Raw genomic sequence first — 16,287 nt, forward strand, 5'->3', positions numbered from 1 at the left:
GGGAATTCCAGAAGTTTCATTTGACAGAAAGGTGACTGAGTACAAATTGTGTACAGTAATCGTAAAACGAGTATTCCTCATTCATACATAAATTATCAATTGATGAACCATATTTAAACCGTAATAAGTAGCTGTTTTTTGTTTGCATGTTTTTTTTTTGTATTCCACAAGAAGATGGACCTAAATTGTAAATAACCAAAAATGAAAAGACATTTGCCACAGGCAGTTTTATTTCATAGTGAAGAGAGAGTGAAAGAGATCAAGAGAGACCCCAACTAGAGTCAAGTATAAACAGTTCAGTTAACAATGGATGTTTGTGAACAAATTGTGTATACAACACAAATATGCAATTGTATGTGTGCGTACTGTATGTGTATAAAAGTGTGTCGATGAAAAACAAAATGTTAATAATGATAAATGAATAATGGTGAAAGTGAATCTCAAACTAGAGGTCATCTCGAAACAATCAAATCAGTCAGTATTGTCAAAGTTTGAAATAGATCGTCAATTGCAGTTGGAAGGTGCATCACTAAATAGAAACACCTTTAAAATAGTAGTGTTGTGACAATCTATGGTGAATTTTAATTCACAAATGTCCGTACTTCAGAACACAAAACCTTCGGATGTCCCGCCCTGTTAATTTTCATTGGACGCAGATGCACCAAAACTGCTCTACGAATGGAGAGAAAACAAATCAATCACAACCCACCCAATGCCGTCACGGCAAATCGGAGGTCAAGAGAAAAGAAGCATGGCCGCTGTGTTAAGGGGGTCTCGAAACCTATTGGGAAGGTGCTATAAGCATGTTGACTTTGCTTTCGGTAAGGAGTTTTTGAGTTTTCAATAGCTCTTTGATTGGCTTGCTCGCTCTTTTTCGTTACTATTCGACAGGATATGTGTCTGAGTAAAGCCTTCGGCATTTTGCTTAAAGATCAACGTTGAGCTCAAATCAGTCAGCTAATCTGTGTTAGCAAAGCACAGGTCCCCTTTTTGGTTTGCAATATGGCGAGGAAGCATTGGAGTTATGTTGTTCATTCAACAATCCCGGAATAAACCCTCTACACGTCTGTTTCTGTTTAAAACTCTTAAACTGTCAAAGCGTAGCCGGGCAAGATACAGTGGATGAAAGATTGCGATGTGGCCATTTCAGGCTATGAGCAACAAGTTAATGGTCAAAAACACAATTCTCCATCTATAAATGGATCAGCAGTATATTGATAATTTATAACAAATTATAAAAATGCACGAGACGCAATTGAATGCTTTGGGAAAAGTCACATTACATTGATCCACGTTTCTGTGAAGTTTGTATATGCATAAAGACGATCACATGATTTATGTGACTTATGTGATTACGTGTTATTTTACAGGATGGGGTATGTCACGTATTCAGCATTGCTTCGCGTAATGATGCCCATGACATCTCAAGGCAAAAGTAGGCTAAGTAGCCTCAGTGCTGCCTGGCCAAGAGTTGCAGGTGTCTTGGCAGACTCTTAAACATGTCTTATGCGAGGCGTGTTAGACCCGGCTGACGTCCATACCCCTTGCTACATATGCACCAAAGAGAGTTGCTACTTATTATATGCCCTGTGGCTGTCTCATAAAACTGTTCAAAGAAACATTTTGATGACCTGTATGAACGTGGTTATTTAGCCCAGTCTCAGTTATTCATTGTGAAACTGGCTCTCAATTCTTCTCAGACATGGGAGAAAACCTGTGAAACTGTCCCCACTGTAACATGATTGTGTTGTTGAGTCTAACTATGACTCAACAGCTGGTAAAGCAGTTTACTACAAAAGTACATATTGATAGGGCATGTGTGCTTCATGTGACATTGAATTTGAAGGGCATGTGATTAAGACTGTAGTTTTTGTGACAGCTTTGCTTTGTGACACTTCATTCCTGTGTCAAAATTATTGTTTCCATGTTCTTAGTCTCTACCAGGTCTATGGCCTCAAAGACCCATGTGGGGTTCATTGGCCTTGGGAACATGGGGAATCCAATGGCAAAAAATCTGCTGAAGCATGGATACCCGGTATTGGCAACGGATGTGTTTCCAGAATCCTGTAAAGAACTGCAAGAGTTGGGTGCCGAGGTGGGAACTGAATACACTAGCACAAAAATACATTATAAATAGCAGAATTGTTAAGAAAATAATCATTTTAAATGTATTCCAGTTCAGTCAGTTTGGTGATCTTATGTTTCTCTGTGTTTTTAGATTCTTGATAATCCTGCTGAGGTGGCAGAGAAGGCCGACCGCATAGTCACCATGCTGCCCTCCAGCCCCAACGTCATTGATGTTTATACTGGTCCCAATGGCATCCTCAAGTAAGTACATCCATATTTATCCATGCATCCACCACCTCCTTCCTTCAAAGCACTCTGAACATCCATGCTGTCATGTTTTATTGTATTCACGGAGATATTGAGTACTGCATAAAGTGTGTATTCTCCCCTTTAGAAAGGTGAAGAAAGGCTCACTGCTGATTGACTCCAGCACCATTGACCCCATGGTTTCCAAAGAGATGGCAGTGGCTGCTGAAAAAATGGGGGCTGTGTTTATGGATGCACCTGTGTCAGGAGGTAAGGACTGGTCAGGCTTTCGTTTAGGATCAGTCATTTACAAAGACCCTATGTGGACCCTAAATAGCCAAATTATAACATACTTTACTACTAATCTGGTCAAAATGGCACAAGCCCATTTGCTCAAACTTTTTTATACATGAGCATCTGGGAATTGATCTAATGACCTTCACACTCACACATTCTTGCTAACATCCCAGCAGTTCCCCAAAAGATGGTGTATTTCCAGTGTAGAGTCCTTCTGCTTTAGAGGTGAACCCCCAATTTATCATTTCAGTATCAACCAGTAAATCGTTCTGTGAACAAACTGATTTATTCCTTCCTTTTACTCAGAGAAGCCTCAAACACAGTGTGTGTCTTTTGTCATGTGTCCATGAAGGGTTTTTTGAGCAGAACTCAGATATTCCATGGAAAGGATCAAGTTCAAATGCACTATCATCACTTTTGTAATCCAAACAGGCCATTCCGCCTTGCTACTTTTCATGTAGGTTTGTAAAGAGATGCACCTATCTCAACCTCAGTGTGTGGGAGGTAGGAAATGTGAGGGAGAACAGTATTGGCCTACAGAAATGTCCCCAGCCACAAAACTCTCACTGCCAGGCAGTCTTGGGGGTCTACACACACACAGTTTGTTTGAACTCAGCCTTTCAACTTAAGGAAAGGCACTTTCTTTGAATAGAAGTTGACTTATTTTACGATCAGGTCCTAAAGATTAGCAGTGATTTATAAGCTTCCTTCCTGTGGCAGTACATATGGATTAAGGCTGTCCAGCTTCCCACATTGAACTTGGGTGGCTGTAGGTCAGTGGATGAATGTGAGTGTATGGTTCAAGCTAAATATTCCAGCATGTACTACCCTACACTGTGATGTTATCCACCTAGCAGGAGATTTGGAATGTGCGGTTAAGCCTTTATCAGTGTTAAAAAAAGGCTATGCAGATTGACAAGGATAGTGTCTTAATGGAGCCAGCTTGATTCATTGAATAAGTGTGTGCCAGCCTCAAAAAGGAGGTATGTTTTTGCATTGGTGCTAGAGCTCAGTTATGACTGGTATATAAATGACTTTTTTACTGTCAGAAGGTAGGCCAAGGAAGACAATCAAATGAAAAAGATTTGACTAGGTTTATTAGCAACAAGCTCGGATCACACCATCAGTCCACAACAGAGTCATAGGCATGAGTGAGAAACATGTCTCTCAGATGACAATTATATACATTAGCTGGACAGTTCAGATATAGTAACCACCAAAACATGCCCTTAAACAGTAAACATTCCACGAATGATGAACAGAGGAAACGGTACACAGGTGATGGGGTCATAACTAAGTTTGGAGACTATTATCTACTTCCTCGCTCTCCAGAGGTTACACAAAGTGCATTCCTAGATCTATACGTGGCCTTCTAGGGACACGGAGCGACCTCTTCCTCACTGAGACACAAGCTAGTGTATACAGAAAATCTGCATATCACTGGTTGATGTTGGTGAGTTGATGCATGGTATTGGAGTTCAAGGATGACAGTGGTGTTAGTAATACCCAGGAAATTGCAGTGTAACCAATACTTGAGCCTGTGGTTAGAAGACAACACACATGTGAATATATTGGACACATTAACCGAGAAGTTAATTTGTGTAACTACACCTACAACAAGCCCTGTCCCATAAGCACATGAGCTTCACTTACATTAGATAATCTGTTTAGTAGCACAGCACTTAGTGCCAGGTATTGTTATATATACATATATGTTATATATACATATATGTATATATATATATATATTTATTTATTTTAAGATTAATCCTGGTAAGCAATATTTGTGACACTACTGCACAAACCATGAGCCATACTGTGACTGGATTGTAACTATTGTCTGTGGCTGCTTTGTAGAATGGAAGAACTTGAATAGGACCTTTTTAATTCTCTGTAATTGGGTAGTTCTTTGTTCTTTCTGGAACTGTAAACAACAATGTCCCACTAGTTTTGTTCTGTTCTTAATTAGTTGCCTCTCCCACCTCGAATGCGTCACAGAGGTTTGGCAGCTGCGAATTTAGAAGGAATGTTTTTCAGCAGCAATAGTGCGAGATCCACAAACCTGCCCTATTTGACAGTCTTCATAAATGCCACATTAATACACAGAAGTTTGGCGTGACGGAGTTGGATAGGGAAGATCCATTAGTATTTGATATTGTGTGTGTATATATATATATATATAATGTGTGTAAACATGTGTATATATGTGTGAGATGTGAGTGTATTTTTGGGCTGGTGTGTGCCGGTAGAGCAGGAACCTTTCTCCCACTGCTCATTAGTAGAGTCATGTGGACTAAGAGCCTGTAACTTTGGCAGCATAAATGAAGGGGTTGCCTTTTTTATGTACCCACTTTGCCACTTTCCTTAGCTTGTTTAAGATTTTAATTCATTCTGCCATTCAAACCAGTGGCTACCCAACCACATTTAGGACAGAGAGAGAAAGGCCCTTTCGATCCAGAGATTTCTTCCTGCTCATTGTTTCCATTTAACGGCACTTCAATAGAGACAGATTTTAGTTATCAAGTGTTTTTGTTCACGGTAATGTTAAATAAGCAAATTATTCAGAAACTTATTTACGAGAAGAAAGAAAATAAATCACATACTTTTTAAATGTATTACTACATTGTTACGAGTTAGCTTCTGTGTGTGTTTATTGGTACGTATGTCGTCATCTGAAGGTGTGGGGGCTGCTAGCTCAGGGAAGCTAACATTTATGGTGGGTGGAGCCGAGGAGGAGTTCACTGCAGCTAAAGAGCTGCTCAGCTGCATGGGAGCCAACGTGGTTTACTGTGGCCAGGTCGGGACTGGACAGGTATGTAGAGAATACACTTATTATGGCTGGGCTAATGTTATGGTGTTATGATTCTAAATGAGCAATAGTCAACATGGTGTTTGTTATGAGCTGTTAACCAATTTGGTTGTTTTTTGTCGGCATTGAAGGCAGCAAAAATCTGCAACAATATGCTTCTAGCCATTGGAATGATTGGAACATCTGAGACAATGAACCTTGGAATGAGGTATGTGGTGTTCTCGGAAACATTACAACCCCTGTTAACATAGTTCAAAATCCTCTAACTGGCACAAAATAGGCAGAAACGTTATTAATCCCAAGGGGAAATTGCATACAAAATAAAGTCATTGTTGAAGACTGACAGAATGTCTTCTGTTCTGCTGACAGACTAGGCCTTGATCCCAAGCTGCTGGCCAAGATTCTGAACATGAGCTCTGGAAGGTGCTGGTCGAGTGATACATACAACCCTGTGCCTGGGGTCATGGAGGGAGTGCCATCTGGGAACAACTACCAGGGAGGCTTCGGGACCCAGCTGATGGCTAAGGTGACTCAAATACGTCTGTGTATTACTCCGCATAAATGTTTTCCTTGGAACTCTTGACTGTACTCTTGATGATTTTATCCGATTGGCGTTCTTGGAACGGGTAAGAAAGTGTTTGTGTGAGATATTGTCTATGCTGGAATGAGGTGACTAGAGTTGACATGATTGATGTGACTGATGTGTGTCTCCAGGATCTGGGACTGGCGCAACATACAGCCACAAACACCAAGACCCCTGTGCCTCTGGGCTCCCTGGCCCACCAGATCTATCGCATGATGTGTGCACGTGGCTACGCCGGCAAAGACTTCTCTTCTGTGTTCCAGTTCCTTCGTGACGAGGAGGGCCAATAGGGGGCGCCACTCCTCGTACTGTCCACAGCCTTAGCAGGCTTTGTCCTGATCCACACAAGGCCGCAGTCCCCCACCCCCATTTCACAAAGACTTCAAAAGGCATATTAATTTCAACAAAGCTAGCGGGGAGCTTGAATCAAAAGTAAAAGATCATGTTAGCACTGTCTCCTGCTGGGAGTCATGTTATCTGTGTGATCCTGCCTTCGTTAGAAAAGCAGCACTCCTTTTTCTTTTTGTATTTTAATTTTTTTTAGAAGTCACAGTGTCTTTCGAGATGTGTGGAGAATCTCAGAAGACACTGTTTCGTAGGCTGACTAACTGAGACCATCCCTGCCCACGGTGCTGCCCAAGGAACTCCTCAGAGTGGGAAGCCGACTTGGCCATCGCAGAAACGATTACACACCTAGAACTGACCCATCCACCCTGGCAATGGGAGTCTTTTTAGTCACGTAGTGTGATCTGTTCTGTTTGATTGTGATTTCTGTTTGTAGAAATATTTCTCTTCCTGTCTTTTGTGGGATACACTCTCCCGCCATATTGGGATGGATCGTTTGCCGTGTTATGTCATATCCCTAATTCACGCTTATATCTTTGATAATAAAGGTGAAGGAGATATTTTGCTGTGTGGTTTTCATGCAATTGAAGTCCACTAACAGGGTATTAAAGCATACACAGCCTATACAAATACTAAAATAAAGTAAAAGGACAATCAGAAAACAGCAGGAAATGTGATTGTTCTGTCGCAAATTCATGACTTGTTAAATAAACTTTAACTGAAAGAATTTAGTAATCACGGAACACAAAAATTATGTACTGTCAGTACAGAACGTTTAAGCTATATCATAATTATGATTACCGTTTTTAATTCATATTTTTATGTGGTTAAAAATAGTTAACACGACATGTAGGCATGTCCATATAGCAGGTGTCATGACTTTACAATTGCTTAAAGCGCACACCAATTGATTAAAGACGTGTTGCCTAGTTCATTGAAAAATATCCCAGTTTCAGTTTAACTTCTGTAAATATATATATAACCAACATATACAAAATATAAAGAATTATATTTGTTTTACTCGAATTATCTTTACACATCCATGTAGCCTCGTTTTTAGGTTTGGCCTACTGGTGTCTCCACTGAGTCTCTTTGCTTAAGATGCACATTGCGAGCTACGACTGCTCTAGAACTCTCGTTAATCTACGAGCATTTTGAAGAGTCTCTTTAGCTACTATAGCTTTGAGAACGGCCCGTTAAACTAAGATCCATCGTACGGTGGATTCTACGATCAATTTAGCCTTACAATGCTCTTGGGAAACGCAGCCCAGCACTGTCAGTCAAGTGGCCTGTAGCGATACAACCTTTAGGCTATCTATCTGAAGAGCCAATTCAACGTGTAAGTTGGTCTATTCATCAAGTGGTAGTCTGTCAAGACTAGTGGGTTGGCCACAACTAAGATAAGTCAATGACAGCCTGTCGGGTCTTTTTTGGCACCACCAACGGCTAAATGTATTTAACCACCCGCAGAAATTCAGGAGTTGTCGTTCACTAATGGTTTTATGAATCTAGGCCTAATTAAATAATGAAATGTCAGCCTATACTATCCAGCCTATACTGGATGCTTTTATAAAAAAAACATTGCTAGATTTATTCTCTCTCTCTTTCTGTAAAACAAAGAGGGGCGGTATGTTTCTGATCTGGATTGCCAAGAGCCACTGAGAGGCCAAGATGCCATAGGTCACACGATCACAAGACGAACTCATAAAAAGTCCATTAAGCACTGTAGACTAAGTGCTGTGTTGTTATCTACTTGGCAGCTATTACAAACAGAGCCCTTTGGTATAATGTCCTGTAGGCCCTCTCCTGAAAGATCCCCTTGACCGGTTCCTTGAGCTTGGGGGTTCTATACGGTCAGGAGGACACGAGAGACCCAAGATACTGACTGACTGGACTAAGGTTCCTTCTCCACCCCCTGCCACACTCTCCGAACCCAGACACTCGGTTGAGAGAGGATGGCACAGAAATCTACATATTGATTAAGTGGTAATCCGATTGAATTTTATGAAAAAGCATGTTGACGAAAGTATGCAAACAAATAGGCTACTACTTTCGCTAATCGAATACTCTTTTATATGAAATGTCAACTATGCACCGGAGTGTTAATTTCTTCGAATCTTCATGTTCTTATAAAAAGCGTTGAAGTCAAATTAGGATAGTGGAGCTCTACACCACGTCAGAAATTGATGTCAACCAAGTAAAACCAGCGGGAAAGGAGAACTGGAATTTTGTGGGTTTTCTTAGTTTCTGTTTTGTAACTAGCAATATACCATCGACACCGGCTACTGCTGATTGTGTTTCAATTTTTTTTATCTAGACCATCGAAACTGAATGTAAGCCAATACCTGATATGAAAGAAATCTCTGCTGAATAAAAGTTCGTCAAATATAACACAATATTAAATTTGACGATAGTCAAAGGAGGAGACAGGCAATATTTTGTTTTTAATGATACAATAGCCTATATGTAGCCAGATTAATTTCTGAGTAAAAGTCTCATTCATTGTAGCCTAGGCTACTGCAGCACCACGTCTGGTCATAATCTATGTGCTATACGATTAAACGCTACTTTTGTAACACTTTCATGTCTTTCTAAATCTTATTTTTTTAAGTATTGGTGGTAGGCTTTTACGGCTACTTAATTATAATAATCAAAAGTTAATTGATCAGTTTGAAGACCCTTAAGCTTACAATTACTAGGATATATCCACTTGAAAAACATGACTTCTTATGGACAATAAATGAGAAAAGAAAGATATTTAGTGCACCGTTATGTTTCTCAACGAAATAATGCCTTTGTTTTTTTGTATCACGAACATACAAACTATATTTTATTTATTAGACCTCAATTGTCGTTGTAGTTTTTTTGTGTATTATTTTACCTTGGACGATATGTTTTATATGTTTTGAAATCGATGATTATGCTATTGGTTCTAAAACTATAGCCAATGGCAATTTTCAAAAATCATACATTCATCATACATCATACATTACATTCATTTTAAGCCCCTCAATAGACAAAAATAATTAAATGAGTGAACTTTTATTAACACATGTTCATGTCAAATGCTCATTATTTCACGCAATCTCGACTCCTAAAAATACCTTTGCCTGTGATTCTTCTGAATTGTTACTATGGCTATCGTGACTTTCACATGACCGGGCCTGCGATCCCTGGTACAAAAAGGTCGGAGTTTGGCTCATTTTACCTTTATAAGAAGTCTCACACACCTCCAACCTTTTATCTTACGTAGGCCTATTGTGTGTTTTGTGCCAGTAGTCCAACCACTCGCGCCTATTTCTCGTATGGATAAAATTAGTTTTTTTCAATGTAGGACAGACTGTGGTAAATGTTTCACATAACACAGGGCATGGTTAATAGAATGACATCATGCACCCAGCGCCAGTGCTCTAATGGGAACAAATACTGAGCAACTATATGGCTGAGATGTTTCCTGCCTACTCTGTTGGAACACTTGGTAGCCCAAGGCTGGAACTGAAAAGCTTCATATGTCTGTCTTAGCTACATACGGGGACAAGTATAAAAACGTGTCCATATAAAGCTTTCTAATCTAATAATATTTGATGTCGGTTGAATAGCCTACAAAGCCAAACAGCTACAGTATAGGCCTAATAATTGTTTGTAGGCTATAGGCCTATTTCAAATTTGGCTAAACCACCAAGGTTTTCAAACATTAACATGGTTGCTCTATAAAACAGGTAGACATTGTCAATGATAGTTCTGTTGGAGTTGGGATATTAAAAGGTTCAAGAAGGCTTATATGTATTGTTCGCGTTTCTTGTGTGTGCGTTATAACTTCGGATTTAATCAAAATATGCAAGAAGTAACATTTCATTTCGACACAATTACTGAAAGATTTAGCGCGAAATATACGCATTATAAAATAGGCCTGAAATGTTTAATATTTCAGTATCATTTAGACCTATGTAGCCCTATTCTTTTTTTGTTGAGCACATTTTCCAGATTTAGAGCTATTTAGCCTACTGACACAAGATTCATTACACGGATAACCGATGGAAAATATGATCATCTAGCCTAACTTGTTTTTCAATATATCATTACATTATGTCTTCGTCTGTATTGTCTTAAGCGCTGTGAATAGTGTTTTGGTGTTTGAACGGAAGTCTTGTTTTGTGGGTGAAAGCTATTCCAGTTCTAAGATCCTAAAATCCGTCGGGATTCACTCAGACTAGCTTTCTCTGTGCAAACATGAATTACACATTTTGACCAACATGCATTTAACCATGCACTTCACAAAAATAAAATAAATCTCCAAAGTCATTCAGAAGTTATCTTAATGTAGATTTTTTGTAAGTTATTTTTCTTCCATGTTGAAGTTTCCTCGCCTAAAGGAATGTAGCTGACGGACAGCTCATTTAAGATAACGGCGTCTTTGGCTAGACAGCAACTTTCAACTTGACCTTGGCCTCTAGTCTTGTCTGACCCGTATGTAAAAAAGATCTGCCAAATGGTGGGCTTCTTCCTTTTGGTCCCCTAAATTGGAAACTGAAGTGTTAAATACTAAACTGGCAGCACGTGTGTATGTTCCAGCAAATTGTGCTTTATGTCTGTCCTTTACGCGTAAAACAACTGATTGATAAAATCATTAAATGATTGATTTCTTTATGGGAAAATCAGTCGTGATTGAAAAACAAATTTGAGTTTAAATGCGAGTTAAGGTTATGTGATATGTGTAGGTCCTAAGTGTAAAAATAGCCCTGTCAAAATGTCTAGGCTGAATGGATAGTGTAACCTTATCAAAAACTATTGTACTAACTATACTCATAATAGGACCATGAAGTGGTACAAAATAATTAAACATGCAAATAAATAATTTGTATCTGAAATAATTCAAAGATTATCATTCTTTAATTATGCATGTCATCCCAATAGGCTACAGCACAGCTGAGGACTGCATTTTAATGTATTTAAAAGCCTACGATGTTTGTCGATGCCATTGGTCAAGGCTAATGAATCAAATCAAACTTGGTCAGGGGATGTTTCGTAGTAAGCTTTGTCACTTGCGCTACATCGACCACGGTGTGCATTATCTGCAGTCTAGACGTTTATCATCTCCTTTGCATATCACGTGGCAAAGTTTGGCCAATAACCTTGCGATCTCTGCACCAAGGCGCGTTAGTATCGGTTACTCTCTCAGATTCCGTATCTTTCTTCAGTCGTGGGGATTTTGAAAAAGAGCTGGTTGCCTCGATGTAGGGCATGCTATGACAGCGTCATTACTACTCCATTCACGCTGGATTGACCCCGTGATGTTCCTCTACGACAACGGTTTGGATGAAATAGGTAAAAACATGGAGGGGTTTGCTGGTGGCAATTTTGCCGCGAATCAGTGCAGGAATTTGTTGGCGCATCCGACGTCCTTGGCTCCAACCACCACCTACACTCCTAGTGAGGTGCAGGTTTCTGGCATGGGCGAACCTGTCAAACAATGCAGCCCCTGTTCTGCCACACAGAGTTCGTCCAATGCATCCTTGCCTTATGGATATTTTGGCAGCAGCTATTACCCGTGCAGGATGTCACATAGCGGTGTCAAGTCTTGTGCGCAGCCCTCTCCATATGGGGATAAGTACATGGACACATCGGTTTCGGGAGAGGAATTCCCGTCCAGAGCAAAGGAGTTTGCTTTCTACCAAGGGTATTCACCTGGTCCTTACCAACCTGTCTCAAGTTATCTGGACGTGCCAGTCGTACCAGGTCTAAATGGTCCTACAGAGCCAAGACATGAATCTCTTTTGCCAATAGAACCATATCAGCCATGGGCTATAGCCAACGGCTGGAATGGTCAAGTGTACTGCGCTAAGGATCAGCCACAGTCAAATGCTCTGTGGAAATCGTCCATTCAAGGTAGCTTGATACTTATTCTCGCCTATTCTCAAATTTCAGTTCATATTTGATGTATCAGTTTAAAATGTAGGCTATAGCCTGATTACAACGCCTGTCGAAACCGTCACATTATTCTAACATTGTAATATTTGTTATGACATTGGTTCTGAGTAATCAGTGATATAAGCGACATACCTGCTTATATTATTGAGCAATAATATTCAAAAAATATGTACATTTTACACAATGTATATTTAATTGTTGTAGAAAGCATGCAAACCACTTGAGAAAGGAAAAAGCCTGGGCAGACCAGAGGCCTGTCATTTCCAACAATTAATTCATCTTATTATTTACAGATTCTTTATCTGGAGGAGATACAAGTTCGGTTCGACGTGGTAGAAAGAAGCGCGTGCCATACACCAAGGTACAGCTCAAAGAACTGGAGAGGGAGTATGCCACGAATAAATTCATCACAAAGGACAAACGACGAAGGATATCCGCCCAAACAAACCTGACAGAGCGACAAGTGACAATCTGGTTTCAAAATAGGCGAGTGAAGGAGAAGAAAGTCGTCAACAAGTTTAAGAGTCCGAGTTAGCCGTGGAATTAAAAGGATGAAAAAAAGACTTGAATGTTGTTCGATTAAAATGAACTGTAATTTATTAGCCGTTTCCCTCTCGTCATGGGTTGGCTTTCTTGCTCCACTTGTCATGTAGACTATTCCTGCGATGTTGCGTTAAAAGTATAGCCTTTTTAAGATGAGGATATTCATGATCATATTTTAGTTGGTGTAATTAAATGTAGCCTATAGTGATTTTGATATGTATGCCTAGGTATGTTTTTAATTAAAGGCATGTCCCAGCTCAAAGCTAGTTTAAGGCTCAAGTCGTTCTAATATTTATATATAATAAAATCTAATATTTGTATGCCTATCAACAATAGCCTATTAACCATCAACTTCAAGAAAATGTCGGCCGTAACAATATGTAGGCCCTTCCCCGCATTTCGCACAACCTCCCAAGTACAATTGAAACACAGCTTAATAGTTGTTAAGCCCTATTCAACTTTCTGCTTTCAGTTGCTGCTGTTACAATAAACAAAATGCTGTATTTACTTTCCCTTAACTTGTAGGCTAAATGAATCATAAAAGACTGCTTCGACTCAAACGACTATTCAGAGTTCGATCTAATGTAGCTATGAACGACTCGTCTTGCTTCAGACAAATAAAGGACTTAATTAATTAAGTATATATTTAGGCCTCCATGATCGTAATAAACAAAACAAATCGTGAATTGCTATTGGTCACATAGGTTAATGTCTAGCAATGTAGGCTAGACAAATGGAGGCCCGAGAACTGGAGATTATGAAAATGTTGCCACCTAGTGGCAGACATATGGCTGTGCCGCCTCAGCGCAGTAAACCCAATATTAAAAAAATACTGTCGCTATTAGGCCTAACATCTATCCAGGAAAAGGATATAGCCTACTCGCCTCTTTATGCTATTAGTGGTGCTAATGGCTTAATATGGAACATTTGAGCGGAGGGCCATTGTAACAACGACAAAACATGCACTTGACAACACCTTCTATATTACGTCTTTATTTCAACATTAATAGATCGCACATGAATTTTACGTTGCGTGTGTGAGTGTGTGTGTGTGTGTGTGTGAGAGAGAGAGAGAGATGGAGAGAGACAGTGAGATACATAGGGGTGTTGGGTTAACCCGTTTTGGCCTCATCGAGGTGGTTTGCATGGGAATGAGGCAAGTGGGGCGTATGAAATAGTAGATGACTTAGCCTAAGCAGGGTTACTGTGTTCTCCTATATTTTTCCTGGTTTTCTGTTGCTAATTCAAATGGAAGGTCTTGGCTCATTGGCAGAGAAACAAAGAATATGGCCTCTGCTATTCTGGACGGGAGCCCCATTATTACTCCAAGGTGTCTCACTCAGTGTCTGCTGCCACCCAAAGGCAATGCTGATAACAGCACAAGTGCATTAAGATTCAAAACTTCTGCATTCTTACTGTATAGTTAGTAAACCTCACACTTTGTGCTTGGTTCCTGGTCAGTCCGTTTCTGTCGACGGAAACTTTTATGCAATTTCCAGGTTATGGATTACTGTGATTTAGCGACTTACGAATGGACTGCCCTGTTTTGTAATGTCAGACTAGACATCATTGTTAGAATGACGTCAGGTGAATAGTCTACACTATGATTGCCTAATTTGATGAAGTCCTATCTCCTATAGAAATGTGTCTTGACAACAATTTTCTGTAATGCGATGTTGATGACAATGACCTGGGGTAATCAGTAGGGGTGATATAGCAAGAATACTGCAAATTGTCTTGTCATCAAAGTTGGTGATAAATGCTGTAGCAACCATGGGATAAATATTTATGAACCTATATATTTTCAGGCTGATAATTTCACAAGAGTGGAGCGTTCGTTCAGTCAGACGAAAACGTTTGGTTTCATGGTTTCATAACCAGGAACTGCTGCACCTCTATCATTTCAATATCAATGCTTTTGATGAATCTATAGTTGATATGTGATGTTTTCTTACGTGTTCATTATACTTCCTTATGTCAACCCTTTTTAGTTTTTAACTGCAAAACCCATTGCTTTCTCTCATTGCTTATCTCCTCATCCACAAGATTACTGTAACATTTGTATTAATTAATGTACTAAATGGTTTTAAAGGTTTTATTGTATTATTACCACATTATCACAGAAACCTTGCGCTCTGATACATGATTTAGAAAATGGCATGGCCCCTTGAATTTTGGCTTGTGAAATGAAGTGGAAAATAAAGACCATAGTTGTTCAGTCCCTATATTTCTCGCTTGTGTGTTATTTCATCATATTCAAAATAAGAACAATGAAGGTTATATATTATAAACCTAATATTCCATACAAGGGTGAACAAAATAAATAATGCAATCCTTTAGACAAATATTCGTAATTGTTATAAGCCTAGTCCAAACTATTGGACGGGCATTTCACGTGGCCTACACCCCATACGAGACTGATCAATTCAAAGTGATTCAAGGGCGAAGATGAGAAAAAACAAGCAATTCTAAAGAATTAGGCAACAACATCCTCACCACCAACAATGTTGACAACACGATCCACATGGCATTAAATACTTTTCTTGGGTTTTATTTAAACAAACTTGAGGCCACAACGGCTCAGTAAACTCAGATGCATTCATTTAACTTCACTTCAATAAGACAGCGTTGACATTGACCATTGTTGCCATTTTATGTTGGCTACATTTCAAGCAGATTGGCTACTTGCAAGTCTAAATAAACTCAGAATTAAAATATTTTGTTTTCAATTACCCCATGAACTTCTTGACTTAAATAACGATACATTTGAGACACCGCGATATTTTGAACTGTTACAAAGCAGTCCTTAAACATACAAATAAAAAAACGTTAACACCGTCGTTAACACCGTCGCATCACATCAAGTTTCTCAACATTGTACTCCATTATGATTATTTTCTTCCACTATTTTTTTACATAAAGCTTGAAAAGTTAAATTAACTCAAAATACTGGATCAATTTGAGGAAACTAGGCTAGGGCCTACATCTCAATATAGGGGGTCGTGTTGACTTGTAAATATAGTTTACTCAATTGATCTTCGTGTTCTTCGACTTCAACTAGCTGGCAATTCACTTCATCAATCCATTTGAACTTATCTTTTCAGGTATTATACACGCACTTTTAAGAAAAAGCTGATAAGCCTGGTGTAGGCCCTCAGATATGACATGTTTGAAAAATAACTGTAGCCTACAGGCAGATAAAGTAACACTATGTCTCCGTTTAATCAGAATCAGAATTCGGTGTATTCGCCATGTACGACAAACACGGAATTTACTGTGGCAGGGAGGTGCAAAACACTAAACATATACGAATCAATAGCCTCTATTTATATCATGAAGAGATTTAACAATTTGTTGTTTCTTTAAAAGTAATTTCAGGCACTATTAAAGCCTATACTCACCAGCTGCATTATTTCGAATGTCGTTTCATTGAACTTCTCACAACAATGACGTGTTGAGCACCCGTCTG

The 16,287-nt window shown here is 39.3% G+C and overlaps 2 protein-coding genes across 2 annotated transcripts; both read left to right on the forward strand.

Annotated features, from left to right (window-relative positions):
* Positions 1–713: 713 nt before the first annotated feature.
* On the forward strand, positions 714–6,907 carry hibadhb (3-hydroxyisobutyrate dehydrogenase b). Its single transcript, XM_047042849.1, has 8 exons — positions 714–821; positions 1,935–2,095; positions 2,219–2,328; positions 2,462–2,583; positions 5,289–5,422; positions 5,551–5,627; positions 5,789–5,945; positions 6,134–6,907. Exons 1-8 carry the CDS (start codon positions 752–754, stop codon positions 6,290–6,292), a joined length of 990 nt encoding a protein of 329 aa, XP_046898805.1. The 5' UTR covers positions 714–751; the 3' UTR covers positions 6,293–6,907.
* Positions 6,908–11,593: 4,686 nt separating this feature from the next.
* Positions 11,594–13,040, forward strand: hoxa13b (homeobox A13b). The gene is made up of 2 exons (XM_047038042.1): positions 11,594–12,233; positions 12,569–13,040. Exons 1-2 carry the CDS (start codon positions 11,594–11,596, stop codon positions 12,808–12,810), a joined length of 882 nt encoding a protein of 293 aa, XP_046893998.1. The 3' UTR covers positions 12,811–13,040.
* The last annotated feature ends 3,247 nt before the right edge of the window (positions 13,041–16,287 follow it).

The sequence above is a fragment of the Hypomesus transpacificus genome, chromosome 2 (assembly GCF_021917145.1).
Source record: "Hypomesus transpacificus isolate Combined female chromosome 2, fHypTra1, whole genome shotgun sequence".
Lineage (NCBI taxonomy): Eukaryota > Metazoa > Chordata > Actinopteri > Osmeriformes > Osmeridae > Hypomesus > Hypomesus transpacificus.

What these genes read in the sequence shown, in the direction of transcription:
- hibadhb (XM_047042849.1), top strand. Translation starts at nt 752, where the DNA reads ATGGCCGCTGTGTTAAGGGGGTCTCGAAACCTATTGGGAAGGTGCTAT. An exon ending in ACAATGAACCTTGGAATGAG is followed by an intron (nt 5,628 to 5,788) that starts GTATGTGGTGTT and finishes TTCTGCTGACAG; the next exon opens with ACTAGGCCTTGATCCCAAGC. An exon ending in GGACCCAGCTGATGGCTAAG is followed by an intron (nt 5,946 to 6,133) that starts GTGACTCAAATA and finishes GTGTGTCTCCAG; the next exon opens with GATCTGGGACTGGCGCAACA.
- hoxa13b (XM_047038042.1), top strand. Translation starts at nt 11,594, where the DNA reads ATGACAGCGTCATTACTACTCCATTCACGCTGGATTGACCCCGTGATG. An exon ending in GTGGAAATCGTCCATTCAAG is followed by an intron (nt 12,234 to 12,568) that starts GTAGCTTGATAC and finishes TATTATTTACAG; the next exon opens with ATTCTTTATCTGGAGGAGAT.